Source organism: Vicia villosa, linkage group LG7 (genome assembly GCF_029867415.1).
Source record: "Vicia villosa cultivar HV-30 ecotype Madison, WI linkage group LG7, Vvil1.0, whole genome shotgun sequence".
Lineage (NCBI taxonomy): Eukaryota > Viridiplantae > Streptophyta > Magnoliopsida > Fabales > Fabaceae > Vicia > Vicia villosa.
Window position 1 is genome coordinate 124,032,289 of NC_081186.1, and position 24,889 is coordinate 124,057,177.

General features: G+C 31.7%; 1 protein-coding gene across 1 annotated transcript; it reads left to right on the plus strand.

Annotated features, from left to right (window-relative positions):
* Positions 1–3,793: 3,793 nt before the first annotated feature.
* LOC131616760 (uncharacterized acetyltransferase At3g50280-like) lies at positions 3,794–5,287 on the plus strand. Its single transcript, XM_058888200.1, has one exon. It carries the CDS (start codon positions 3,841–3,843, stop codon positions 5,170–5,172), a length of 1,332 nt encoding a protein of 443 aa, XP_058744183.1. The 5' UTR covers positions 3,794–3,840; the 3' UTR covers positions 5,173–5,287.
* Positions 5,288–24,889: the final 19,602 nt, after the last annotated feature.

Genomic DNA, 24,889 nt, shown 5'->3' on the forward strand with positions numbered 1-24,889 from the left:
GATTGGGTTTAGAAATGTCTGATGCCCAAGGTAAATAGTCTTTTTTCTAAACTCAAGTTGGTGAAAACATATATTAGATTCACATATAGAACACACTTAATGTCCTTTGACACTGTATCCAACCAAATTACCATATGCAAGAAATTCGTTGATTATGCAAAATAACATTGCACACATCTGAAACTTTTCAACAAAATATGCATCATCAACGTCAAGGACTTCCTCCCACAAAGTGTTAAAATCTTCAATTAATGGACTTAGATAAACATTTATGTCGTTTTTAGGTTGTTTTGGTCCAGAAATCATCATACTTAACTACATATAATTGCGCTTCATGCACAATCAACGAGATAAGGTATAAATTGTGAGAAGAAGAGACCACAAAGTATGGTTAGTACTCATATTACTATAGGGGTTCATTCCATCCATGGCAAGCTCAAGCCTAATATTTCTTGGCTCAAGGCCAAAATCCGAAAACAACGAATCAATTATCTTCTATTGCAAAGAATCAGCTACATGACGAATGTTTCCATCACACTTTCTTTCATCTGCATGCCATCTAATATTCTTTGTGTCATTCGCTATCGCTCTTGTCTGGTTAGCTAGGACATATGTGTTATGAACGAAATAAAAGTAATTGTTATGCTTTAATTTTGCAGAAAATAATTCCACCGCAGTTGTTTGAACCAACTATAGTGAAATATGACACATATAACCACGGTTGATTAAAACAATCGTAATTAAAAGTTTTTCAATTTTTATTTATCAATAAATGTTAAGAGACATGTGTTTTTTTAATTAAAAAAAATGGAAAAATATTGATGTTGAGATTTGAAGCTTGTAACCCTTAATCTATGACCACTATAAAATTAAGAATTGTGATGAAAAGTCTTTTAATAAAATTATATTACCAAAAGTATATTTTGTAATAATGGTGCATATTATTATTTCTTTTAAATAAGTGGTGATAATGATCATGATGAAATAATATCGAAGGAAAAATAAAATGTGTCTTCTTTTTTGCTGAAGTTGATAAATGGTTATAAAGATGTGACTGTCTATAGTCTCTCTTAGGACATACTTTAGTATGTACTTTTTCTTGTAACAAATCATCTTGAACTTGTTTCGGTGTGGCTTTGCCTCAGCTGTTCTAACCCTAAATGTCAAAAAATTATCTAATTTACATATTTAACACCCTTATTTTTTATTTTTTATATTTTACATCAGTTTCTCTCTCTTGCATCTAATAATTTCACATCCATTCAACTTTTACGGATTATAATGAATTTTGCTTAATAAAATTCAACACCCTACCCTATCATTTTTATTTCATATTTTTATTTTCTTTTATATTTTTGTGATTATATTTAATAACAATTTTCGGGTAAGAAATTCTCAAGTAAGATGATTTGTTAATTTAATTAATAATATTAAATATCAGAAGAGTCTACATTATTTTTCTAAAATTGTTTTTTTAAACTATTAGTCTCACGATTTTACTAATTTATTCTTTGAAATGCTCATACCAATTTTCCAAATAAAGAAAATAAAAAATTATAATTCTTATAGATATAATTATTAAAAATATTTTATAAAAAATAGTCAATATCATAAACAATTTAAAGAAAATTTAATATAAATAAAATGATAAATTAAAATTTAAAAATATTTAGAGAAGTGAGTAGAGTGGCTATAAGTTAATTTAAAATAGTAGTAATAGCATTTGTTCATTTGTCAAAAATATATCTATTAGTGTCAAAATATTAATAAAAAGTAAAATAAAAGTATAGTTAATTAGTTCAGTAGTAATTTGCGTTAGACCCGTTTGAGACGCAGGATATGATAGAGACATGATAGGATATTAAACAGGATAAGCATAGAATATGATACAGACATGATAAGACTTATCCTATCATGTGTTTGGTTGATAGAATAAGTCTTATCATGTCTGTAAAATATTTTAAAATTAAAAAATTGATAAAAAAATAATATTTTTAAATAATTAAAAAAAATTCATTGATACTAATTTCAAATGATATATATATGTGTGTGTGTATATATATATATATATATATATATATATATATATATATATATATATATATATATATATATATATATATATATATACCATTGTAAAATAAATATTTTAAAATTTATAAATTGATAAAAAAGATTATAATTAAAAAACTTTATTGACACTAATGAGTAAATAATTTCAATTTTTCTTGAAAAAGATCATGAATTTTCGTGTATATATATATATATATATATATATATATATATATATATATATATATATATATATATATATATATATATATATATATATATATATATATATATATATATATATATATATATATATATATATATATAAAAGAGGGTTATATTGACTCCAAGAGTAAGTGTTCAACACTTACTCCAAATCATAACTATTGATTATCATTAATCCAACGGTTTTAATTAAAGTTTTATATAAAAAAATATTTCCAAAAATAATTAGATTAAATGATCAATTAAAACCGTTAGATTAATGAAAATCAATGGTTATGATTTGGAGTAAGTGTTGAACACTTACTCTTAGAGTCAATATAACTATCCTCATATATATATATATATATATATATATATATATATATATATATATATATATATATATATATGGGGACGACTCAAGTGAGAACACTTAGTTATTATGAAAAATGAGAACAATGAATCACAACCATTAGATTTAGATTTGCTGATTTTAATGGACAGGATTTGTTTCTCTTTCTATGTTGATTTAAAATAAATAATAAGAATCGTAGAAAGAGAAACAAATCCTGTCCATTAAAATTAACAAATCTAAATTTAATGGTTGTGATTCAATGTTCTCATTTCTCATGATAACCAAGTGTTCTCACTTGAGTCGTCCCCTATATATATATATATATATATATATATATATATATATATCAAAATTACCCTTGTAAGAACATATATTTAATTTGATGAAAAATAAAATTAAAGTTCATACTTTTAAAATTTTAATAATTATTTTATTTTTAAATATTCTAACTTTTTTATTTTATTAAATTAATTATTAATATTTTTAATTTAATATCAAATTAATTTTTTATTTTAAATTATATTTTATTGGAGTAAATTAGTAAATCATTTTTCTTATCCTATCCTGTCAGATTCTAACCCAGCTCATATTCAGGATAACAATTTGAACTAGTGAGACAGAATAAGATAAATTTCAGGATTAACTTATCCTATCCTGGTGTGTCAGCAAATACTAGATTGAGATAGAATATAATACAAATATCCTATCCTGTCTTTTATCCTGCACACCAAACGGACCCAAAACAAATGATCAACATTTAATTTCCACAAAAGAAGGTTGATACCATTTAATACTAAAACGGACGGATTATTTCGATGATGAAAAACCAAAGAAAATTATAACGTGATTTAGCAATTTCAATAGTCTATATTTAATGATTAAAAATATGCAATGAAAGTGATTCTAATATATTGCTGTCATTAATTTATAGAAGATTACAAAGAAAATAATATATTGCGGTCCGTGATTGTGTAGCAGGATAAAATTGCACATGCCTGCCTCAGAAACACATATATATGTCATACAATCGAAAATTTTGCCGACAATGTTTTGTTTTATTTTATTTTAATCCTCGTGATTCTGATATTATCGCATTGTGAAATTGGCACTATTAGAAAAATGGTATTATCAGCGGTTCAATATTTATTTATAATATCTATTTTATCTATAAATAGATTCCAGTGAGTCCTCTAACACACACCCCCAAGAACAACGTCCCATTTATAGATATGAGTTCAATCCAAGTTCTTTCCAACACCATAATTCATGCACCAAATCACAATACCAATTGCTCAAATGATCATACAATCGATCTAAACCCATTGGATCTACAATTCATCTCATTTGGATATAACCAACAGGGTTTTCTTTATCGCCATCCAGTCAACTTAGACATATCAAATCAAATCCAACACCTTAAAGACTCATTTTCCTCTACTCTTGATTTTTTCTACATCCTTGCTGGTCGTCTCAAAATCACACAACATGAAGATAACACTTTCTCTTGTGCTATCAACTGCAATAACGAAGGTGCACTCTTTGTTCACGCTGCAGCAAAATATATTAGTGTGGATGATATTCTTAAACCCACTCATCTTCCTCCTATTCATCACTCGCTTTTTTTAATGAATGGAGTCAAAAACTATGAAGGGACATCAAATCCATTACTTGCAGTCCAAGTTACAGAGTTAGATGATGGTATATTCCTTGGGATCTCGACCAACCATGTGACTGGTGATGGTAATTTGTTTTCCAATTTTTATAATTTGTGGGCAAAAATCTCAAGGGGATGTTGTCTTGAAGTATCCAAAACTCCAATATTTGAACGTTGGTTTCCTAAAGGTGTTGAATGTCCGATTCGTTTTCCTCTCACAATAGAGCCACAAAGTAATCTTAAAGGAAAAAAACTCAATCCACCTGAAAGAATATTTCATTTCACAAAAGAGAATATTGTAAAACTAAAACTCAAAGCCAACCTAGAGGCTGGTACAAAGAAAATATCTTCTTTGCAAGCAGTTTTAACTCATATTTGGCGTTCTTTTACACGTTCCCAGAAACTTGACCACCAAACAGATGTGAGTTTTTCAGTTGATGTAAGTGTTAGACCAAGACTGAATCCTCCTTTGCAAGAGAATTATTTTGGTAATGCTATAATAGAATTTTTGGCTACATTGAAAGCGGGTGAATTATTGGATGATGGTGGGCTTGGTAAGGGTGCGTTGAAGATTAATGAGATGATTGCTTTGCACACTGATGAGAAGATAAGAAGTCATTATGAAAAATGGTTAATAAAACCGAGTTTTTATGTTACACCTAATGATATGTCCCATAATAATTGTTTGGTGATTGCTTATTCACCTAGGTTTGATGTATATGGTAATGATTTTGGTTGGGGAAAACCTGTGGGGGTTCGAAGTGGTGGTGCAGATAAACGAGAAGGAAAAGTTAATGTGTTTGCAGGTGTAGAAGAAGGTAGTATGGAGATTGAAGTGTGTCTTCCTTATGAAATTTTAGAAGCAATGGGAAATGATCTCGAGTTTATGGATGTTGTGTCCAGCTAATGTGGATTTCAAGTTCTAATAATGATTGAGAGTCAATTTTGACCTAAAATCATCAATCTTGGCCTTGATCTTTTTTTTTTACATAAGTGATTTTCACATATATTTCAGCTTTTCATTTGTGTTTTTCATTGATTTTGTTGCTTTTTTCTAGTGTTTTTTATGTGGAGTTGTCTTCTTTTTCGTCTTGTTGTAGTGTTCATTTAGTTCATATTAATAAATATATTTAATTCAAAATTAATGTATATTTAATCAATAACTTTGTCTTCTATAACGTTGCAGATATAAAGGTAAGAGTATTCTAGACACTTCAATTTTATCATATTTATAAGCATTGTAATACATGTATGCAATATTTCATTATATGTTATATTAATCTTGTGAGTTTTTTTCCTATTTAATAGTTTTAATTTTTAGCGAAATTCATATTGTTCTTAATCGAAACTGCATACCAATTTAAATAATGTTTTTTTTTGTAAATGAAATAAAATAATTGTCAAAATAATTTGATTATGTCTTTGTAGTACATGAATTTTTGTTTTAAAAGGTCAATAATATGTATATATAGATACAAATAATAGTACAAAATAAAAGATGTCAAAACAATTATCATATCCACAAAGATGGCACAAGAGTGCTCAAAGATCCCTGTTGAAAAGAAACCAAGAGGAGAGATATAAAAATCAGAGAGAATTAAGACCAGCAACTCCAAGAACCATAAATACCATCAAAATAACAACACCCTCTAAGAGCACCTTAAGACTATACCCCAAGAAAACTAGATCACACTCTTGAACTCCTATTGGGTCAGACAGAGGATAGGATTCGCAAGCAAGTTAGAGATAGAACGTGAATAACCCACTGACCTACCCAAATACCATTTATAGGCAACTAAACATAAGAGTAATAAAATTTTCCAAGAAAACCTAAAAATGAGGACTAGAGTCTACAGAAAGAGCAATGTATTTAAAGAGGAGGGATTGATGATAATAGTTCAAGAAGTCATTAGCCAAGTCCCAAAATGGAAGGGTCCACATTAATACCAATAAGACAACTTTTGGCAAAGTTGACCTGAAAACTAGAGACAAGCTCAAACTCCCTAATTATAGCTTATATAGTCCACATATTCTCGATCAAAGCTTCATCTATGATTATAGTATCATCATCATACTAAAAATGAGAGATAACTAAGTCCAAATAGAATTTTCTAAAACCAGTATAAAGATCCTCTTAACCTAATTAATAAGATCACTAAGTCCCTCCACCACTAGAAGAAATTAAAAAAAGAGATAATTATTACCCTTGCTTCAAACCTCTTTGGATACTTATCTTCTCAGTTTAAGACCATTAGCTTACATAGCCAAGTAAATATTGCAAACAACAAAACACCACACAAAAACATTAGATACCCTAATATACCACTAGTCTCCCTCAAAACTCAATCTTTAGAGATTAAGGTAATCAACACTGGAAAATGACTAAGGATGAAGATGATAAATAGTGCCAGGCTATCTCACAAACACTCTAATACACAAGGTGTTAGTCAAGGGATTAGTTGAATGTGAAAGAAGAACATACACACAGACACAATGTTCTCTTTATTTTCTGGATAAACTGATTTTGGTTCATGATTGATATCATGAGCTTGATTAATCATGAACAACAAAACAAGATTAATCAACACACTATCTCTATTTCACTGAACACAATAACAAATTGAACTAGAATAAGATGCAACAAAAAGAAGTGAATTTGACATCGATTACACTAAAGAAGTTGTTCTAAAGAAGAAGAGAAAGATTCATGTTGATGGGTGTAGAAATATTAGGTACCAAATTGTGTTAATATGTACTATAGTTTTTGGTACCTTTCGATTCGTTTTATAGTGTTTTCGTATTATTTCCTTTTCGCATATATTTGAAGTTTACTTAATCAAGTTTATATTTCCTATTAATATATTTTGTAGGTGATTTTTATTGTAGGTTTGCCTTTTAGGTTGGGAACTTGGAGAGTAGAAAGAGATTTCAAGAAGAAAATATTAGAATTTATGCATGCTTCAGGTGGCGCGGCACGCGCTTGCAGCGCCTTTAGCGCGGCCTGGGACATTTTCAAGGCCTATAGCAGAAGTTAGCGTGTGATACATGGATAGGAGGGCACGGCGCACGCTTTAGGGCAGTTTGATCATTTAATGATAGCGCGCTAGAGGGCGCGACGCACGCTCTGCGATTTTTTACTTCTCTATATATAGATGAGTTCAGATATTTTGTGTAGTTAGACACTTTTGAGAGCTTCAAGAGCAATATACTATTGTATCAAGTTTGAATCAAAGAATCGGAGCATCAATAGTCGTGAGATCACCTTTGATGCTTGATCATCTTCTCCTCTTCCTTCTTATGAAAGCTACCATGTCAATGGATAGCTAAACCACTTTTGTGTCGAGACAAGATGTGATCTTCCTTTCATTTTGTATGTTTTTCCTTTGATCATTGTATATGAATAAGTTATTAATTAATATAGATGATATAGTTTGCTTTATCTTGAATTTCTATTGTTTAAATGTTTGTGAAATACAACTTTTATATCTTGACCTAACTTTATCATCTATCAAAGACTAAGTCTAGACATGAATTTAGTGTTTGATATTCACTTTGTATCAGTTTATAAATGTTATTTGTGTTCTTTGATCGATTGAGAAATTATTGGTTGAACAATATGGTAAAACTTTCTATACCGTTTCGGACACGGATGGTATAGATGAACGATACGTGATAATATTGATTGGTAATGAGTTCATATGCATGATTAGTAGAAGACATGCAAATTAGGTTGATGAAATCAAGTCTTGATACTTCTTTAAAACCTTAAAACTTTCCTTTATTTACTCTTTTCTACATAAAACTTGTGAATGAACTTTGACAAAACAAAACCCAAAGTAACTCTAGCTCATGACACTATAAACTGTAGAACGGCTGTAATATCTCATCAATTCCTATGGAAACGATAATTAAAAATTACTCCAATATACTTAATTTCATGCTTCCTTGTTAAAAAAGAGTTGTCAAAAACAAATGCGGAGGTGATCATCGGATAACTTGGAGCATTCTGCATGAAACATGTTAGGACAAGTTGTTTGAACCGGGGCAATTCTATCAAGTTGAAATTTTGCAGGAGTTCTATGCCAATGCCTTGCCGCGTGTAGATGGTGAAGCGTTCTTTTTCAAAACTTGGGTGAGAGGTAAAGAGATAGTTTTTCTAAAGATGCTATATTTGATTATCTGGATAACCCTCTTGCCTTCGTAGACGAGTGCAAGTATCATCCACGGTTGAATCGTGGTAATTGGGATGCAGAGGCGATGAGGGAGAGAATGTGCAAACCAGACTACTCCTATAATTTGACAACAACTTGAGCTCCAAAGACATTTACCAAACGTCACTTGACCACTGAGGCTCAAGTGGTTACCGCCGTGGTCCTTTACAATTTAAGGCCATGAAGTCATACTTCTTCTATTCCTATGGACACCGTTGGTTTGGTCTATTGTATTCTAAAAAGTGATGAGGTGGACATAGCAAGGATTGTGGCTAATGAGCTCAAGAGGGTGGAGGTGAATGGTACTAAGTTTGGAGATAGGAACAAATGTCGTTTAATCTTCCCCGGTTTGATAATAGGCTTATGCAGGAAGGCTAAAGTGCGGTTTCCACCCGATGGAAACATTTCCATTGATGGAGTCATTGATGATATTTTTGTTGACCGTTATTGTGTGAAAAATCTAGCTGCTTCTGGTAATAATGATGATAATGATGAGGATGGGCCTGCAGCTCACGCGGTGTGTAATGCCCCAGACTGCTTTCAGGATTATCGATTGACCCCAGAAACCAACACGAGTCTTTTCAGCATGCTTGACCTCACTCGCACATTTTCTGGGAAACATCCCAGAAGGTAACCCATCCCATAATTGCTCCAATTCAAGCACGCTTAACTATGGAGTTCTTATGGAACGGGCTACCGAAAAGAAGATGCATCTTGTTGGTATAGGTAGTACCCATCAATTCCTATAAGCTTTCCTTCAACCATGCATCCCATACCTGCACGGCCTTAGGATTCCTCTCATTCCAATATGGCGACCACCCTAAGCCTCTTTGTCCTCAGATGTTCCATGCGGTGCAACCACTCCTCGCCTTCTTCGGCCTCGGGTGTTACACGGTGCCAGTTGCTGCTGCACCGCCTGCTATACCCCAGTTGGGGCATACTGGTGACTGGAATTGGCAGATGCATATGGCACATTAGCGTGCCTTCATGTTTGTGCAGGATTCTTTGCAGCAATTTCAGTTGCAAATTAGGGAGCCTCAGGTAAATCATCCTGTGGGTTCCAAGAATGGCTTGGCAGATTATGCTAGGTGGCCTGAGGGCACGTCAGGTTCTCAGGAGGGGGCAGCATATCATGATGAGCTTGATGATGATAGTAGGAGGATTGAGTGTAGTTTGATTTAGTTCTTACGTTTCATTTTATTCTTGTTTTTAATCATTAGACTTAGTTATGTTTTGTTCCATCCTTTTAAGGATGAGGTATTTTGGAAACATTGAGGTAAGTTTACGCCTTTTGGATATTTTACACCGTTTGGTGTTTGCTTGAAAATTTTATGTTTTAAGTTAATGTTTTAAGTTAATTCTCTTTATTTTATCTTAATTTAAAAGTTTGTCCTTGTGATTAATTCGAAGGAACATGTGTTCACTGTAACACCCCAAATCTACCCAACAGTTTAATAACGAAATCATAGTGCACAAATCTCAAAACAACATACTTGAGGCGTCACATTATCAACTTAAACAAAACAAATCATATAAAAGCTCATTAAACAGATACGTAGCATATATCCAAAAGGGAGTATTCATAACCACTTCAACTTTGGTAAACAATGCAGCGGAATTTATAAACTCATAAACATCAAATAAAAGCATCTTGGTCCAACATGAAAATACAAGACACAAACTTCATCATAGGACAACATCATAATCCAACATAAACATAACAAAAGGAAACAAGCGTCAATCCCCCCAAGTGCTACGTATCAGAGCAAAAGACACCAACTCGAGCGACTAAAGACAACGGCTACTCCTCATCGATACCTGCACGTTACCAACAAAGGGTAACATTCAAACAGAAGAGGGGAGATATCAAACAGTATAAAGGAACGTATGATAATACTTATAGCAAAGATATGATCATACATTATTCACCACTTCTTATCTCAAGCAACTTGCATCACAACAACAATGTTAATAATCAATCATAATAACATATTAAAATTCAGAACTAAATTATCCACAATTACAACATTCACTTCATAATCACAACGACAATCAAATGCAACTCAATATGCGACTCAACATTATGCATATGCATGTGGTACCATTTGGAGTAAAACTCCTGTCTCAAACATTTGTCACTTGGGCCATCGTTGTTGCCATTTTCAGGATAATAGTCACTGTTGCCATTTTCAGGCCATCGTCGTTGCCATTTTCAGGCTAATAGTCACTAATACAATTGATGCGACTCGATAATGCACATCCACAAAATACACATTCACAATACACGACAACATAGTCTCAACAACATCAACTCAATACCAAAGTTCTATGGCAACAACAACATTATTACTATTATAGTAATTTATCACGTCTCAATCACGTCTTTACGGTATACAAGCATACACAAACATTCAACTTCACAAAACATCATTAATTCGAAAGATACGACTCAAGAAAAGTTTTCAAAATACATTCTAATCATTCTCATCAAATAAACATTGATTTCAGCTTTACGGAGGTTTAAACGGTGCACCAAAATTAGAAACATTCATAAACCATATTTTCTCAAATCACCAATCAAAGATTCATTAAGATTTTTTCAGTTTCTATAACCCTAATTCATTCTCCTATAAGATCACAACAATTTCAGACCCCTAATGGACGAAAAAGCTGGCTTGGAGAAAACTTCTCGAATCTTCAAAATTCAAGAAGTTAGGGCAAAATCGAAATCTCTGTGGCAGCCACTCTGAAGTCTTTCCAAGGATTTCAATCCATTCCTGAGATAACAAGGGGTGAGAATGTATCATTAATCAAGCTTTTACCATGCTCGGAACGCATGTATAACATTCTTCATGTGCCTGCGTTTTCAATTTTCATACCACGCATATTATTATGTTTCAATTGGAACTAACTTTTTTTGAGTTATTGACATGATTTGGAGAAGCTCTGGGCCGTTAGTTGGAAGTTTTGATGCCTGTGGCAAAGATCACCATGGCTAGGGCTTTGAGTTTGTGAATTTCGTTTGCAGCGATACAGGCCACTTCAGGCCACAAAAATCATACCATTGGATTCGTAATATCTTGAATACATGATCTGGGCACCTTTCTCTAATTAATTGTTTGAGTTTCGCAGGTTTCGATTTTTCAGAATTGGCTACGGAAAGGTGCAGCAGGGTTTGCAGCAAAAAAGCGTGAAATTCGTAGCAAATCCCACGTGTTATTTTGTCTGCAGGTTGGACGAAGAATACGATGCAAGTGGCGTTGTCTCAATGGCCGGTCAATCTCCTCAACCCTCTCTCCACGCGTGTCATCCTCTGGTTAGACGGTCAACACTTCCAACGATCTCTCACTCTCTCTTATTGGCCAACGCTTATGGCAGTGGGACCCAGGTGGACTCTTTCCTTTGACTTTTCTATTTGAATGATATTTATTATATATTATTTAATGTTGGTATTAATAACAGCGAATCAGTTCTAGCTTGATGGCAAGACGTATCCGTTGGTGATTGAGACGGCACAGGTTCGATCCTTGTAAGGGAGAACAATTTTTTCAATTTATTTACTTCCTTCTAGACCCAGATCCAACGCTACTTCTTTCCTGCACGTCCACCACGCACCTTCATCCACCACCATCCGATCAGCAACTGAATGGAATCTAACGCATCTAAGACGCAAAACCATGATATACCTTTAGCAAGGAGATGCGTACGATTCCAGTACCCAGGTTTTTTTTATTATTTGCTCTATTTTTTTAAATTAATTCATTTAAAACCTTTTTTTCTAAATTTCTTTTCTTTCTTTTCCAAAGTTAAACCTTTTTCAAATATATATAAAAATCAAACCTTTTTTCTATTTTAATTAATTTAGTCATAAAACTTCATTCCCTAAAAAATCAGGGTTTACCCTGAATATAAACATTTTTCCTTCCTTACTTTCAAAAACCTTATGCCTTGTGTTTTTTATAAAAAAAACCTTTTCTATTTTTATTTATTTTATCAATGCCTTTTATTTGCCTTTTGCCTTATTATTGGTTTATAATGTATCTGCCCCAAAGCCTTGTAATAGCTTATTATACTCCTTCCATATTTTGCCTCTATTTCCCTGCAGGTGTTTATTGTAATAGTTTAGTTTATAATTCTTGCCTTTTATTTTATTTTTGCCCACAGGTGTTTATTGTAATAGCGTAGGACTTTTATTTTTCTGCATTTTTAAACTGCGTGGTTAGTAATCTTAGGGAGTGCAAGCCTTGAACTAAATTAGCATCACTAATTACAAGATAATATAACTGAATTGAATCACATGATTGTGCACCCACACACCTTTAGGGTAACCTCTCTTGTTGCCTGTTGTCTTATTGTTGTTGCCTTATTGCCTTACTAATTATGCCTTTAAAATAGTCAAGTCCCTCGGTTCCGAGGATACCTAAACCAAATGTTGCCTAAATCATTTAAATCATCATATGAGATCTAGTCCCTCAAAGTTGCCTTGGTAAAACATGATGATTGTCCCAATTGCTAAGGTATCCTCGCATGTTGCCTTAAATGACTATTATATCCTTCCCTTAGACTACCTGCCCTCTTTATGGTAGGGACAGTCTTGTGGCGAACGATAACTTCGATGACCCTTCAACATCCAATTGAAAGACTTCCTGCCCTCTCATGGTATGGATAGACCCTTTCGCCCGAAAGACTTAAAGAACAAAAAAGACAATCTTAGGGTAGGTGTTCTTAAATGCTTTCTCACATTCAATTCAAAATTCAAAATGCTTTTCACACCCCCTTTTCAAATCAATTCAAAAAGGCTACGCTTATTTACAAGCTAAAATCCTTATTCGAAATCTTTTCAAACAATTCAAACAAACAAAGTGAGCTAAGCAATTAAGAGCCCATGGATAACCATGGATACAAAGGGTGCCTTAAACCTTCCCTTTGTATAAATTACCCCCCGAACTCAAAATCTTTTTAAAAGGTTTTTTTCTGTTCTTTTAGCCATTCTTTAAATTGGATAAAATAAAAGTCGGTGGCGACTCTTGCTTACCGCGACATTTCTTTAAAGTCAGTTCACCGTATTACACTTGACCATGTAACCGAAAGGCAACGAAGAGAGTTTATCTTAAAGGTGCGTGTGTGAACAAGTAAAAAGAGTGTGTTAATTTTAGATATTTAGTCTTTTAATTAGTGGGCTACATCCAATTATTATATTTCCATACAATCCTATTAGCATACATCTAAGCAGTTTATAGGTGCGGAAAGTAAATGCGGAAAATAAAATCCTATGCTATTACAAGGCTTCGGAATGGGGGATTACAATAAAATCGAGGAGTGTGGAAAGCAAAAGTCCTAGTTAAAGCTATTACAACCTTTAGCAGTTACATAATAAAAATATACGAGAAATAAACCTAATTAAAACTATTACATCCATTAAACAATTACAGAGTAAGAATAAATGTGCGTGTGAATAGAATCGAGAAATCGAGAATTAGGAAAGAGGAGAGAAGGAAATTAGGGTTAGGAATTTTAGGTGAAAGTTAGAAATTAGCTAAGCCGTGTACTAATTAATTACTAATTCTAATCAATTATCTAAATTAATTAAATGACTGAGTTAATTACTATATACAAATTAATCTAATTAACTAACCTAATGTCTAATTTAAGCTCTAAAGTTAATTGTTAATCCTAATTAAGTTAACTAAAAAAAATGTCAAGAATTGATTAAGTAAAACCTAAAACTATTTTTTTAATTAAATGACTAATTAAAATCCTAAGTAAATTAAAGCCTAATTATCCTAATTTAAATAAAAAAATAGCTAATCAAAACCTAAGTCTAAATTATTGGTGAATTATTAATTAAGTGGAGATTTTAGAAATTAATTATATTATTATGTAAACAAAGAAAAACGGGGAAAAGGCTGAAGGAATTGAACCAAAATAATTGTTGGATGTTGGGATCGAACCCAGGTCTTGATGGCTATTGGTGTATAGGCGCTGCCAACTGTGCTAGATTAATTTGCTGTTAGTGATTCCCCAAATAATTATTATATAATAAAACAAAAACCAAAAGTCATAGTGTGTGTAGTCCCCAATATCATACACCAGCCAATCAAGTAGTGGAGGATGAATCTGACTCTTTGACCAGCCAATTGGAACGTTCCACGTATTGCACCTTCTGTCGTCTTCTTAGTTGATTCAGTTGACCTCTTTTGCTATGATTTAGCTACCAGCCTGCTACCAATGAGCTACGAATCTTTCGTAGTAAAACCTACGAGAATTAAAACTTCGAGAAAATGCGTTAAACCAAAACCAAAATTTCCCATATCACATATATCAAGTTTGCGAACTCAGTGGTGCGATTGGTTTCATCGGAAGCGGCCTGCAACTAGGAGAACGAAGCTTTGCCATTTTTAAACCCTAACAATGGTGAAATCTTCATTCTGCGTCAAAGCTCATGAGTAATGGTTCAAAATAGTTATAAATAACATCATAATCATAAATAAGTATGCAAAATTCATTTATAGTGTATGTATGAAAAGTTTGAGATTTTAAAGAGTGGTGTAAAACCGTGATTCTGTATGCACTTCCTCCATGTGTTCTAGGCTTTGATGATGGTGAGGATGAACCCCTGGGACCTTTAAGAGACGAATATGATGGCTGGTTCACTTGAAAACTCGATTGAACCTTTGCTTTGATGTTTCACCTTTCTTTGAAATTTTTGTATTCTTGAAACCCTAGCCCCTACTCTCTGATTTTGTCCCCTCTTATTCTGAATGGGTTTATGTATATATGTGGAGCATATCAGGTCAAGTAATGGGCTTGGACTTTAGGTTATGAAGTCACTTGGAAATTTGGCATGATTTTGTATAAAATATTTCCAAAATTGGCTATTCTTGCTCCACAAACATCTTTCAAGAATTTGGACATTTGTGGAGTGCTCTTTGGGCTTTTAAATGATCCAAACCAAAGCCATATATTTTTATCTACTTATCTTATATTTTTACTAAATTTATTTGCCTTTTAATTGACTAAAATTCAAATAAATATAAATAAAAATGATAAAAAGGTGGGGATGGATTTAGAGGTCATGTATAATGTTAGAAACAAGTTTGGGTCAAAAAAACCTAAGCCCATTTGGAAAATTTTAAAGATTGATAAATATTTCCTTCACGCAGTTCTTGAAATTTAACCAACCGTTGCCATCTATAACTTCCTCAATTTTGATCATATGAAGGTGTTCTAGGACTTTTTAGAAAGCTCAAGATGTCTTATAAATTATCCTTTTGGTTTCAACTCAATTGAGTCTTCCATGTTCATGTACCACTCTTTGAGAAAAAGTGTCTTTTTGTTGACTTTTGAAATGACTTGTAATGTTTTGGCTCGTATCTTTCAAATGAAGCATATTTTTCTTTGTCTTAGGTGTGACAAAGTTGTAGAGAATTGAATTTCCTTCAAAAGGAGCTTTGGTTGGGAAATTTCTGATAAAGTATGTGAAAGTTATGACCGGTCAAAGTTCAGTTGACTTTTAGCTTAAAAACCCTAATTTAGAAACTTTGAGTTTTGTTGATTTCTGAACTTTTATTGATGAATCTTGATCAACCCTTGATCAAATGATGAATGTAACTTCAATTGATTGATGTTAACTAAAAATCTTGACCTTTGACTGTATTTTGACCATAGTTGACTTTTAGGTCAACATAGTCGACTATTAATCATTTGAGCAGTTGACTGGGTAATCTTGTGATTCAAGGCATGAAAATTGGTATGAGGACACTTGGATTCATATGAGATGCCATGAGGTTCACTTAAGGCTTTAGAAATTCCATTTCCCTACAAATAACCAAAACCCTAATTTTGGTCTTCATTGTTTAGGAGGAGAGTGGACATGCTTGCTTATTGTACAGCTTTTGAGCAATTGGAGATTATGTGAGCCTGAGGAGATTGCTTGAGCCAAAATATCTTGAAATATGAAGGGAAAATTTTGGGGTATGACAGTTATGATGAATTTTTTTTGATAAATTGAATACTCTCTTAGGTTTTGACACTTTTGTTTTAATTGCCGTGAGAAATGACACTTCCTTGTTAACCAAACCAAGCTACAACCATAAAAGTCCTTTGTGATTCATGCCTTCAAACTTTTTAAATATTTTTTCTTAGATGATTGCATAATTAATTCTGGATGTTGGTGTTATTGTTGTGTGAGTGTTAGGATCCTCAATTTTGTTCTCTTACGAGAGAAGTGTATAGGTTGTGATTCATTCTTGAACTTGTTTTGCTTTAGGAATTGTTGACATAAAATTTGTGTATAGAACTAGCTTATTAATCACGGTATTATTATGGTAATGGTAAGATTTCATCTTTGTGTCCTTTTGGAATTTGAACCATTCATTTGTTCCTTGTGTTGACTAGTTGTTCTTGTGGAAGTTATGTGTTCCTTGAAATTTATCTTTGTTTTTGTTTGAGGACAACCAAGGTTTTAAGTTGGGGAGAGTTGTTAGGTACCAAATTTTGTTAATATGTAGTATAATTTTTGGTACCTCTCGATTCGTTTTATAGCGTTTTCGTATTATTTCCTTTTGTTTTGATATATATATTTGAAGTTTATTTAATCAAGTTTATATTTCCTATTAATCTATTTTGTAGGTGATTTTTATTGTAGGTTTTCCTTTTAGGTTGGGAACTTGGAGAGTAGAAAGAGATTTCAAGAAGAAAATATTAGAATTTCTGCATGCTTCAGGTGGCGGGGCGCGCGCTTGCAGTGCACTTAGCGCGGTTTGGGACATTTTCAAGGCCTCTAGTAGAAGGTAGCGCGTGATGCATGAAAAGGAGGGTGCGGTGTGCGCTTTAGGGAGGTTTGATCCTTCTTGTGAAAGCTACCATGTCAATGGATAGCTAAACCAATTTTGTATCAAGAAAAGATGTAATCTTCCTTTCATTTTGTATGTTTTTCCTTTGATCATTGTGTATGAACAAATTATTAATCAATATAGATGATATTATTTGTTTCATCTTGAATTTCTATGGTTTAAATGTTTGTGAAATACAACTTTTATATCTTAGCCTAACTTTATCATCTATCAAAGACTAAGTCTAGACATGGATTTAGTGTTTGATATTCACTTTGTATCAGTTTATAAATGTTATTTGTGTTGTTTGATCGATTGAGAAATCGTTGGTTGAACAATACAGTAAAACTTGCTATACCGTTTCGGACACGAATGGTATAGATGAACAATACGTGATAATATTGATTGGTAATGAGTTCATATGCATGATTAGTAGAAGACATACAAATTAGGTTGATGAAATCAAGTCTTGATACTTCTTTAAAACCTTAAAACTTTCCTTTATTTACTCTTTGCTACTAAAAACTTGTGAATGAAATTTGACAAAACAAAACCCAAAGTAACTCTAGCTCACGACACTATAAATTGTAGAACGGCGGTAATATCTCATCAATCCCTGTGGATACGATAATTAAAAAGTACTCCAATATGCTCTCAACAAGACACAATAGAGAAGAGAAGACAAATTGACATCTTTGTCTCTATGGGTTTCATCACATGTTTCACACACTTATTACTTTCAGCAAAGAAACAATTATTTAAATCTAAGATGGAAAATTGGATTTGTGAAGCTGTGATTAAAGTCAATGAGAAATTTTGATTCAAATCATAATATTTTGTGAGTCAAATCAAGTTATATGCTTGATTCGAGTCAATTTGAGTAGAGCACAAATTCTGCTTCATGAAGACATCTGATTTGAATCAGAATTAACACTTGGATTTGTGAAGCTATGATTCAAGTCAATGAGAAATTTTGATTCAAATCATAATGTTTTGTGACTCAAATCATAATATTTTGTGATTGAAATCAAGTTATATGCTTGATTCGAGTCAATTTGAGTATAGCACAAATTTGCCTTCATGAAGACATCTAATTTGAATCAGAATTAACACTTGGATTTGTGAGGCTATGATTCAAGTCAATGAGAAATTTTTATTTAAATCATAATATTTTATGATTCAAATCAAGTTGTATGCTTGATTCGAGTAAACTTGAGTAGAGCACAAATTTGGCTTCATGAAGACATCTTATTTGAATCACAATTAACACTTGGATTTGTGAAGCTATGATTCAACTCAATGAGAAATTTTGATTCAAATCATAATATTTTGTTATTCAAATCAAGTTATATTCTTGATTCGAATCAATTTGAGTAGAGCACAAATTTGGCTTCACGAAGACATCTGATTTGAATCAGCATTAACACTTGATTCAAGTCACATTAGCAACATCATCATCAACATTAAGATTATTATCAACATTTATAACATAATCATCAACATTAGCATGAACATTAGCACCATTAACATCATTAACATTATCAGTATCAACATCATTTGCATTACCAACATCAACATTATCATCATCTACTCAGTGCTCGACATATAAGTCCATATTACAATTATATTCAACAATGTATTCATAAAACTCGTTGACATCACTATCACTAACCATTATTTCATGCTTGCCTGATATAATGTTATACTTTATAACCAATAATTCGAGTACTCAAGATGGCAGAGTTCTTTCACAATACCAGTAGCTTCAAAGAAACTCCACTTATCCGGATCAATGTCTACTATATGTTCAAGCCCATATAGGTAGTATATGTCATTGTCCCTAACAAACTTCCCCCCATAATGAATATTCACATTCACAGTAAATGTCATATTTGGAGGTATCGATTGTCTTGCTCGATCACGAGTTTCGCTTTGTCTACCATGGCCGCCACCCATAGAGCTCTCCTTCGTAGCAAGCACCTTCACTAACCTCTAAGCTCTCTAACGTTTCCTTTTCTGAAACCTAACTTACAGGGACTAAAATTAAAATTGTGTAATTAATTTTGATTGTATTTTTTTGGAGGGAAAAATTAGTATCCACGTGTACTAATGCATCCAATATAAAAAATGAAAACACAAATACCAATTCAGCACCGTCTGCCACATAAGTGTTCTTTTAAGAGACCTTTAACAACAAGGACCAACCCCAACAAGAAATGGACATATGCGGACTTGGACAAAAAAAAAGATTCAAGGATCAAATTCAAAAACTCGCTAACTTACAGGGAGCAAAACACTATGTAAGCCTCAAATCTAAGATGGAAAATTGGATCTATGAAGCTATGATTCGAGTTAAGGAGAAATTTTAATTCAAATCACAAGATTTTGTTATTCAAATCAAGTTATTTGCTTGATTCGAATCAATTTAAGTAGAGCATAAATTTGGCTTCATGGAAACATTTGATTTGAATCAAAATTAACACTTGATTCGAGTCACACAAGGTTGTGATTCGAATCAGGTTCATTTGTTGATTCGAATGAATTCATCTAGAGGAAAATTCCAATTTTCACAAGGTTCCTGATTCAAATCAAAATTAACACTTGATTCGAATCAAGTAACTTAACATCTTGATTTAAGAATTTTAACTTGTGATTCAAGACACACCTGATGAAACGAAAAAAGAGTATTTTGCAAGGCAAAAAAAAGACTATAGTGGATTAAACACTCTTATTTTTGGAGTAATCAGGATTCTCAATGGTAAAACAACACCATAGCCGAAACAATTACAATACAACTTAAAAACAAAAAAATACAAACATGCAAATATTGAGTAATAACAAATTACAAAAAAAATTATAACGAATACATTTAAATTGAAAAAAATATTAAAACAAATAAACGATTTCATACAATAACGTAATTGCACATTCAGTTAATATTCTTTCTTCAAGAGCACATTGTTCATCAAAAGTGTTTCACTAAATATTGATTAATCATATGTCACACATATTGATTATTAAATATTAATTAAGTTGTTTTTGTAGTACCATCATACACTAAAGTGTATCAAGCATGGTCTAACAATAGCATTGTTACTAGGGGTGGACAGACGGTGACCACCCGTCGAAACCCGACCGAACCGAAAGGGTTTTGGGTCTACGGGTCGGGTAAGTTCGGACTTTGGGTATGAACAGAGCTTAAGTATGGGTGTCATTGGGCATGAACGGTCAGTTTCGGTGTTGGAGATTGGAACCGTCGGAACCCGTAACCGATCGATTCTCTTAGAATATCGTTGTTTCATATTAATTGGGCTGGGCTTAAAATGCAATTGGCCCAGAAAATTGTTAAGGTCTGAAAACTAGGGTTACTACTAACTTCTCATTTTCAATTTCCTCTTCACTGAATCTCGGCCACATCTAGGGTTTACTGCTGCTCGAAGATTCCTCACCGCCACCATCCTCAATTCCTCATCGTCATCCCAATCGAAGATTCAAGCAACCACTGTCATCATCCATCATCTCTTCTATGCTAAGTATCCTTCTTTCTCCTCTCTCTCAGTTGCTTTTTATCTTCTTCACGATTTCGTCTCTTATAGAAGTTTACTGATTTTGTTCCTTGTTTTACATGGTAAAAGGTTGGTAGTAATGTAGCTTAAGAGTTATTGTCAGCTGAGATTAACTTCATAGATTTAAGAGGTAGTTTCTTTTCACTTTATCTCTTACATTTGCTTAAGTTCAGTGTTTGGTTGTTCTTATATTTTTCTTCTTATATCTATTCCGTTTTCTGCAAGTTTATTGAGTTATGCAAGAAGTTGGAAATATGCAAAGGGTTGGAGGAGCAACAGGAGCTGGAAATGTGCAAAGTAACGGTAATTTTTCTTCTGTTTGAGCATATTCAGTCAAATTTTATACATGTATGTTAGTTGTGAAAAATTGTGTTATGTATTGAGTATGTTTTGGTTTAGTTTTGTGTGTATTTGAGTATGTATTGTAACATGCTCTAACCTTAGCTATAAGTGTTGTTGAATACCCATCCATAATCATATATACCTCTTATATTGGAACTCATGAAACAATGTTTATAACCTTATCGTTGGGGTATTATGTGTCTACTATATACACTTAGGATAATGTTTCTTAAATACTTGAAAACAGCAAGTCCACATGTAGATATTATGAGATTAATTGCAACAAAAAAGTCAAATAATTGAATATGAGAGAGTCACTGTAATCATGGCATGCAGCTAGCTTAAGCACATACATATATATATATATATATATATATATATATATATATATATATATATATATATATATATATATATATATATATATATATATATATATATATATAGGGAGCGTATCCAGTGAGAACTGATAACTTTTATGAGAAATGAGAACTATTGATATCAGCCATCAGATTTAATTAACGTTTTAGATTTATTGATTTCATATTAAGAGCACCTTACTGAATTTTTATCAATTATGATCAATATTTAAACATTCCATAAATAAAGTATCTTTTCAATAGAATATTTTTATTTCTTTAATTATTAGAATATTGTCAAAATAAGAGAATTTTTTCGAAATTATTGTTATCACAATAATTTTATTTTCACTATAATTCTAACTCCATTTTAATTTGATCTATAATTTATTTTGAATGAAATAAATTATATTATTTATAATATATTTTTTTATTCTTCATAATTGATTTTGATTTGTTCATTATTTAATTTGGAATAATACTATGAATATAAAATTTAATTTTAAACTTACGAATTCATAAATTTTTATTCTTCACATAATTATAAATATAACTTGTTATTAATTTGTCACTTATATTTTCATTCAAATAAAAACTTAAGAATGTAAATTTATTAATGATATTTTGATTTGGATGATTTATTTATTTTTAAATTAATTTTTTTTCCATGCTATACTATTCTAGCCATTTTAAAATTTTTTTCAAAAATTTATTATTTATATTTGTATTTGATTAAAAATATTGAAGAAAACAAAATTATTACTTATGTTTTAATTTGTTTGATTTATTTATTTAAAAGTTCGAAATATTTTGTTTTTGCAAGTTATTATTGCGAGTATTTTAAATTAAAATACATTATTGATTTATCAGATATATTTTAATTTGATTAAAAGTTTTAAGAATGTAAAATTATTAGATATATATAAATTTGGTTGAATTATTAACTTGCAAGCTTGGTAATTTTTCTTTTTTTAAAATTTCAACGATCATCACCATTTAAAATAAATTATACTTGTGTTAAAATTTTAATAATTAAAACAAGTAAAAAAAATCGAGAATAATATCTTTTTATGAAAAATTTAAATACTGAGCATTCTAGATAAAAAGACAATAATACGCTATTTGTATGGAATTAATAAATCTTATAAGTGATAAATATGATTAAAATATTGTTTATTCAAGCATAAGATTAAAATATATTTATCACCAATGTTCTAATCTTATTTGATCAAATAATAGCACATTAGTAAAAAAAAAAAAATTCTGATAACATTAAAATATTAAGTGTAATAATTCAGAAAAGGATTCTCTTATTTTGATAATATTTTAATAATTAAAGAAATAGAAATATTCTTTTGAAAAGAAACTTTATTTATGGAATTTTTAAATATTGATCATAATTGATAAAAATTCAGTAAGGTGTTCTTAATATAGAATCAATAAATCTTAAACGTTAATTAAATCTAATGGCTGATATCAATAGTTCTCATTTCTCATAAAAGATATCAGTTCTCACCGGATACGCTCCCTATATATATATATATATATATATATATATATATATATATATATATATATATATATATATATATATATATATATATATATATATATATATATATATATATATATATATATTAATTGTTTATCCTCAGTTTCAGTTTGCCATTTAAGGGCAAGTAGTTTATACTGTCAGGTCAATGTTCATGTTTTTACTGCTGAGTTCTGATTCTTTAGGTTGATTGATATTGAATTGTGTATAGTGTATGCCTTAGACCTTTTCATTATAGACATGTTGTTGTTTTGTTACACTTCATTTGTATTGTTTAACATTTCATTTGTATGGTTTATCAGTGTAGTTTCTTTGTGTATTTAAATAGTTTATCAGTGTAAGTTTCTTTGTGTTATTTATTTGAATGGTCTTTAGACCTTTAGACATAGTCAATTAATTTTGGTATTGAGTTCCATAACATGTATTACATATTGTTATGCAAGTTTTTGTTATGCAAGGATTAAGTGTACAAGTTTTTGTTATGCAAGTTTCTGTTAGGAAAATATTGTACAAGTTTCTATTATGCAAGGTCTTTCACAATTACTCATTGTTAATCTTTCATTAATTGTTTCAGATATGGAGCAAGACACTGTAACAGCAACAACACCCATTGAGCCAACCGCACCACTTCCTCCTATTGGTTGGAAGAAAAGAAGAGCAAATGCAAATGCTATTAGAAAGAGGTCTGAGGTATGGGACCACTTTAACCTTATTCCTAATAGTAATCCCGCTACTGCATCATGTAAGTATTGTCATCAAAAGTACATGTGTGACTCTAAGAAACATGGAACGTCAAACTTAAAGAGTCACATGAAAGCATGCCCTAAGTATCCGTTGAACCTCTCAACCGACCCTACCCAAACTGTGTTGACATATTCAACAACTCAGGGAGGTGTTTTGGTTCCAACATCTTCTAGGTTTGATCCTTTAGGTTGTAGAAAGGGGTTGGCTTACTTTATCATTTTAGATGAGAAGCCATTTATTACAGTTGAAGGAGAGGGATTCAAGTACTTTTGTAACCAAATGTAACCCCAATTTACTATACCATCAAGGAGAACCATAGCTAGGGATTGTTTTCAGATATATCTTGATGAGAAAGTGAGGTTGAGAGCGTTATTCAATTCCGATTGTAGTAGGGCGGCAATTACAACAGATTGTTGGACATCCGTTCAAAATCTTAACTACTTAACCCTCACTGCCCATTTTATAGATAGGGATTGGAAATACCAAAAAAGGATAATTAGCTTTACAGTTATCCCAAATCACCGAGGTAAAACAGTTGGTAAGAAGGTTGAGGATGTGTTGAAGGAGTGGGGGCTGAGAAACGTTTCAACTATCACGGTAGATAACGCAGCATCAAATGATGTTGCTGTTAAGTATTTGGAGCAGAAAATCAGAAACATGAATGGGCTTTTGTTGGATGGATTTGGATTTCACATGAGGTGTTGTGCTCATATAATGAATTTGGTCGTGAGAGATGGATTAAAAGTAGCTAGTACCTCAATTTCAAATGTTAGAAATGCAATTAGGTTTGTAAGATCTTCACCCCCATAGAGCTTTAAAGTTCAATGAATGTGTGGGTTATGCCGGGATTACATGTAAGAAGTCGGTATGTCTTGATGTTTCAACTTGATGGAACTCGACATATTTGATGCTAGAGGCGGCTGAGAAGTTTAAAACTGCTTTTGATAAGCTAGAAGATATGGATGAAGACTATAGGGACTTCTTTGACGGTGGTGATTCCCCCCAGTAGTGAAGAT